This window comes from Chlorocebus sabaeus, chromosome 9 (genome assembly GCF_047675955.1).
Source record: "Chlorocebus sabaeus isolate Y175 chromosome 9, mChlSab1.0.hap1, whole genome shotgun sequence".
In the NCBI taxonomy this organism is placed as follows: Eukaryota; Metazoa; Chordata; class Mammalia; order Primates; family Cercopithecidae; genus Chlorocebus; species Chlorocebus sabaeus.
In genome coordinates this window covers 36,644,329-36,650,328 of record NC_132912.1, presented here as the reverse complement: position 1 = coordinate 36,650,328, position 6,000 = coordinate 36,644,329, and the positions used below count along the sequence as shown (strand labels likewise).

The window sequence follows — 6,000 nt, the reverse complement described above, 5'->3', positions numbered from 1 at the left end:
GCAAATAGCAGGTGCAAGGGTTTATGAAAAATTTATAGAAAAAACTCAGTATTGGAACTATTCTATCCATTTACATTTTCCCCGTAAATTTGGAAAAGTTAGTATAGCAATTCATTTTTAGAATATCTTCCTTTCAGCATACATAATCCCAGTGCTCAGTAGAAGCAGAGTGTTAACATTTCATTGACATATTAAAAATAAGCATATATATTGCATGTATGCTGTATGACAGCACTACAATTACTAGAATCAAGAATGCAGGATACATGTTAAACTCATATATTAGTATCCCCTACCACTGGATTTGAATAAGCCTAAATTTTAACAATCTTCTTTTATAAATAGATTCTAAAGACTTTTCCCTTATTCTTTAGTTATATTTAAGAGATAAGAAGCAACCATCACACATGCATCATGTTTAAAGCAGTAATTTATTCTGAGATTTACTTTCATCTGTTTTCTTTCCAGTCCAGATATCAATATTTTCAAGAACATTACAGTAAAGTATAATAATCAAACATTCAATTCATAACATACATACTTATCAGAAGCTTTTACAAAATGGAAATTTTATGTTAGAAGATTTGGGCTACCAGTAATATTCACTGTGCATATTTTAAAAATAAGGTGAACAGAGTTCATTGTTTAGGGAAAATGATTGTGGAGAAACTAAAATCAAGAGCAATTTTAGTCTGGATATTAATGACAGTAATCACTTTCACATCCATGACTCTAGCTGTTCCTAAGGACTAAGGGGATGAAGGCAGATTATGTATCTTACTGTCAAGAACAGGGTCAGAAAAGGTCAACAATATTAATTTAAGAAATGTTTATTAAGCATCTACTATTGGCTACATACTCCACTAGGTGTTGAGGACATAGAAATAAGAAAAAAAAAAAAGTTGCCTGAAAAGGTACTTGTCCACAGAGTCTGGCCTATACTAACTAAACCAGAAACCACTAAAGGAAGAAAATGACTTCTGTTTGTCTCTTCACTTCATCTCTTTACGAGGTGAGAATGAACACTGAAGGAAGCTTAGAGGGGAGGTATAGGCCAGAGAACATGAGAAAATGCTATTTGTAATACTTCCTAAGTTTAAGAGTAGATAAAATGTGTGCTAGAGTTGGAAAGTTTTTTGTTTTTTTTTTCCTTTCTGTGGGGGCAATTCCATAGTCTATGACCTGATTCAGTAGGCGACTGAAAAACATTGTACACTCTTAAAAAGGGAGGAAGAGCTCACACTTAACCCAGCAAAGGACACCGTGTTGACATGCACAAGTTTCGGTTCACATGGTATCGAGGACAACAAGGACTGCCTGTACTTAAAATGATCATTAAGACTAATGATTCTACTTTTGGCATTGAGGATGAATGCAGATATATAGTCATAGTGTATAGCAAAGAATATTTACAGTCACATTTCATGGACCAATAAATAATGCATTTACTTCTCAAAATGCCCAAGAAAATGTGGGAGAGAAAATGTTCATCTATATTCAAGATTAAACTTTCTAACTTTAAATCACCAGACTTCAGTTGTATATTTATTTCAGTTGAAAGGTTTGAAGACATTATTAATGAATATTCCAAAATTCCAGAAGGTGTTTAAAAGATAATTTTAATCTAATAAAAAAATCCTGCCATGATGTGGCAAAAATTGTAAGCATAAATTTATTGAGCACCTATTATGTGTCACTGTACTAGGTGATGTACTACGTTATTTCCAATACTCTGGTCATGTTTCAGTTTTCTCCATTTCTCTATCAATAACTCCTACGTTGTTAATTTATATTACTTGGAATACAGCTCATTTATTCCATAAAGTTGGTCCCAAAGACGTTTCCTTATTTGAAGGAGGTGGGAAGCAGGAAGGAAACCTAAATCTAAATTCTACTGAATACTGAAGACAACTTTCTTGATATTTGTGGTTATCTGCGTGGTCTTTTCAGAAATCCCCAAACTTGTATCAAGTCAAGGATAAAATAAGATAAAATCAGCAATCTGTCAGGTTCAGAGATCACATCTGTCAGCCGATGCTTCTTGCCTTAAGGTCCCGCACAGCGATGACCGCTCATTTAGGAAGGAATTCATGGCCTGTGGATACAGGCTTAGCTCTGAGTCCTGCCACCCAGGATCCCAGGGATCTACGCGAGGAGGAGGGCGGGCCGGGTGGGGGAGGCCGAGGTGACAGCAGGTGAGGGGCGGGTGCCGATGGGGAAGTGAGACAAGCACCGTGTGGGTATTACTCATTCCGCTCTACTAACGAGGCTGCTGGCAAGCGGAACTTCTAGCCTCTCTTTCAGTCCAGCTGAAGTTCAATCTCATTAGAGTCACTTCCCATCCCGGTTCGCTTGGGGGGAAACCGGGCGTCCCTGGAAGGGAAGGGAAAGGAAGGGAGTCCGGGCTGCGCGGGTCAGGTAGCCTCTCTCCGGGCGCCGCATGTCCTCGCCGTCCCCGAACCTGCCCTTCCCCTCATCAAGGGAACTCCCCGGGGAGTCCACACCGCGATCCCTTTCCTTGGCCCCGGGGTGCGCGGGGCGGACACGCGAGGCGTGGGACTGATGGTAGCCCTGCCTCCAGGAAGCAGGCAGGCGGGGACCTCTGGGCGCTCGGAGGGGCAGCTCCGAGGGCACAGGGTCCAGAGAGAATTAACCAGATCTCTCCCTGCCCCGGGCAGCCGCGGCGGGTGTGGCCAGCGCGGAGGCAGGACGCCGCCGAGCCTCCAACTTTACCTTTCCAACTCCGACAGCCCGTCGCCTTTCTGACCACGTCCCCACGGTTTCCCAACACCCGCCTCCCTCACCCCACCACACCTGAGGAAAACTTTTCCCTCGCCCCTCAATTCAAATTCACCAGTGCCCACGGTTGCCGCAAACCGCCCAGTCCCTAGCAACAAGGTTCCGGCCGTAGAGCGAGCGCCTCTAGGTGTAAGGAAGGTGATGTCGTAAAGCCGGGAGTGTCGTAAACCAGGTGCGGTGGGGAGGGGGAGGGGTGGAGGCGGAGGGGTGGGGGGGAAGGGGGAGGGAGGGGGAGGAGGTGACTCGAGCATTTAGACACAAGCGAGAGGATCATGGCGGATGGCCCCAGGTGTAAGCGCAGAAAGCAGGCGAACCCGCGGCGCAATAACGGTGAGTGGCGGAGGGGACCGGGGAGCAGCGGAGTCAGGGGGAGCCGGGCAGCCGGGGCGCCCCCGGGGGTGAGAGGGGCGAGCCGGGCTGGGGGCGGCCGGGGCAGGGACGGCAAAGTGGAGTGGGAAAGTAGAAAGTAGTGCTCTCTGCCCCCCTCCGCTGCCGCCGCTGCCGGAGCCGCGCCGCGGCCGCTCGCTCTCCCTGAACCGTTATGTCTCTTACCTGGTCTCTCTCCGCCTAGCGGCTCCCGCCGCCCCTGCCGCCTCCCTGGACCGTTAGCCGCCGCCGGCGCCGCCGCATCCCCGGCGCAGGGCGGGCGGCCGGGACGCGCTGGCCACTTTTCTGGTCCCGGGTGGAGCGGCTGTTGCTTCTTTCGGCACTTTTCCCCACTCTTGTACCCTTCGGCGCCTCCCTCTGCACTTCCTCCCGGCCCCCTCGGCGGGATTCTTCCTCAGCGCCCAGGCCCCCGGGAGCCGCGGAACAAACTTGTGCCCGGCGCTGACCGTGCAAAGTGGCTTCCGCGCGCCGCGGCCCCGGCTGGCGCCGTCGCTCGGGCCCCGCGACTCGGGCCGGGCTGTGGGCGCGCGGCGGGCGGGCGGCGGCGGGACGGGGCGGCCGCGGGTTGCGTGGGGTCCGTGCGCGCGTGTGCGCGGGTGCCGGCGGTGCGCGCCGCGGGCGGACAGGGCTTGGCCGGCGGCGGTAAAGTTGGGACCCGCGGGCCGGGCGCGCTCGCGGAACGGGGATTAGAGGCGGGGGCGCGGGTCCCTAAGCGCCCCTCCTCTCCGGCGCCTCCCGCCGCCCGGCCCAGAGCCCCGGCCTGGGGACGCCGCTGCGAGCCCCAGGATTGAGGTCCACGTTTAGCGGGGCGCGGCGGGGAGGCGCGGGGACAGGGCAGGAAAGGCACCCACTTAACGCCACCGGGAGCCGCGCGGATGGAGGCGAGCTGGGCGGCGGGTGTGTTTGCGGAGTTGTTACCTGGGCTTAGAGACCGGGAAGCACCACAGACAGATCCCCCTCCCGGGGCAGACGCGGTCTCTGCGCCGGGATGGGCCGGTGTGCGTGCGCCTCGCGCTTTTCTCTTTCGCTTTTTGGGGAAGTTGTTACCTGGGCCGGACGCACGGAGCGCTGAAGCCGGATAATGGGGCTTGGATGGCGCTCTGGGTCTCGGGTGGAAGGAGGGTGGGGGGAGGGGACGGACGGACCGACGGACGCGCGGGGCTGCTACTCGCGCCGCAGCTGCAGTGTTTATTGATTTGTGCTGCTGTGCCAGGGGAAACACACACCCCTCTGCCTGGCGTGAGAGTTAAAAAAAAGAGAGAGAGACACACACAGCCCGAGGGATCGAGACCTGAACATGTGGTGGTGGTTGCACAGTCGCCTTTTCCAGTTTGGAGAGACGTTGTAAGTTGATTGTATTTCTGGTTATCTCGGGGCGATGCTGTGCTTTCTCTCCCTCTCGTGCAGCAGCGAAATGTCTGCTGATTGTTATTGTCTGGACAGTTCCTGTGGCGAGAGGGGCGAGACTTGTCCGCCCGGGGGCGGCGGGAGCGCGGGGAGAGCAGCCCCCGCCAGCGCCGCCCGGGTACCTGTTTGTATAATAATGGGCGGCAACGGCCCTGCCGCCGGCCGCAGCCCAGGCTATATAAGGAATTACACGTACATTTCGGACCGAGGGGCTCGCTTTGGTTCCTGCGTTATTTTTAAAACGACTTTTAAGAGAGGGGCAATAAATGCGTCTATAATGGGACCGCTGCAGCGTCGAGAAAACGAGGAAATACGTATTTAGGAGAAAACTCTCTTGCTCCCCCGCCCCACCCCCCGCGCCTGGGCTCCCTTTCTCCCTCCCCTCTGGGATGCGAAACGCGAGGTTTTGTAACCTTTCCTGGCAATTTTAGATTTTGTGTGGGATTTCCTGTCTAGAAGCAGATACGAAGATTTTTAAGCTGTTTCAAGATGTTTCCTTTCAATCCATAAATATATTTTTAATATATTCGAGTCGACATTAAAATCACTGCTTTCATGAGTGATTTTAATTATTCAAATAAACACTTGCATTTTAAAGACGTATATTGGTTATAATCAAAAGGTATTTTGGTATCCTCATTGTGGAGAGATGACTTGTTATAGCAAGGAGTGGAGCATAGGCTATTGCAATTTTAATTTCCTGTTTTAGCGTCAAATAGTGTGTGTTCTATATTGAGCTGTTGCCGCTGTTGCTGATGTGGCTTTATGAAAGGTAAGTTGGTTCGGAAAGAGCTGTTCGCTTTTTACCTTATTTAAAATGTTGATCGCCAGAGAAAGGGGCTTTTCTTGTTGCTGACGACATGTGTGTGACATGTGAGTCTGAACCACCCAGCGTCTGTGCAGCTGCTGTAAACATGTTTACCTGAACAGGAAAGAATGGATTTTTCTCCTTAAGATCCTGTGATATGAATATTACACTTGTAAGGCATATCAACAGATGACTTAAGGGGGGAAAAGCGATCCTGAAAGGTACTTGAAATCAACAAGAAAGAGAGGTTCTTGATCGCTGCAGCAAATGGCAACTTGTGCAGGTAGAAAAAAGATGGTGTTTAGTTTTCTCCTGCATGTATGTCAGCCCCCTCCTGTCTGCTGCTTTCATTCTCAAGGGAGGGATTTATTTACCATGCTTGATGTCAGTGTTTTTCCTTTGTGTTTAATATTAGAAAAACAGATTTGCGTCTGTTTAGCACAAAACGTCTTGTCTGCAGTATGCATTACTCTCAGAAAACAAAAGGTGTTTAAGGTAGCACTGTACTACTACAGGTATCTTCCATTTTCATCACTTTTGGCTCTGTCCTTGTATTTCTTTTTGTTCTCAAATGCATTTCATCCATTGCTGGTGATTGT

General features: G+C 50.3%; 1 protein-coding gene and 1 long non-coding RNA gene across 25 annotated transcripts in view; one reads left to right on the top strand and one right to left on the bottom strand.

Moving 5' to 3' along the window:
- Positions 1–412: 412 nt before the first annotated feature.
- Positions 413–4,235, bottom strand: LOC140712372 (uncharacterized). Its single transcript, XR_012093906.1, has 2 exons — positions 4,105–4,235; positions 413–2,373 (listed from the first exon to the last, which is right to left on the bottom strand). It is a non-coding gene; the product is annotated as an uncharacterized lncRNA (long non-coding RNA).
- Positions 1,467–6,000, top strand: part of ZEB1 (zinc finger E-box binding homeobox 1) — a 194,213-nt gene continuing 189,679 nt past the window's right edge. For 4 of the 24 annotated variants that reach the window (XM_037986482.2, XM_037986481.2, XM_008002705.3 and 1 more), the window contains exon 1: positions 3,053–3,129. Coding sequence is in view for 6 of the 24 variants with exons in the window: in XM_008002702.3 (XP_008000893.1) it covers positions 3,072–3,129 (58 nt within the window). In the remaining 18 variants the exon portion in view is untranslated. Of the gene's footprint in view, positions 2,972–3,024; positions 3,130–4,375; positions 4,531–4,563; positions 5,366–6,000 lie in introns of those variants that run through there. The other 20 variants (XM_008002702.3, XM_008002699.3, XM_008002698.3 and 17 more) reach the window with 11 other exon arrangements.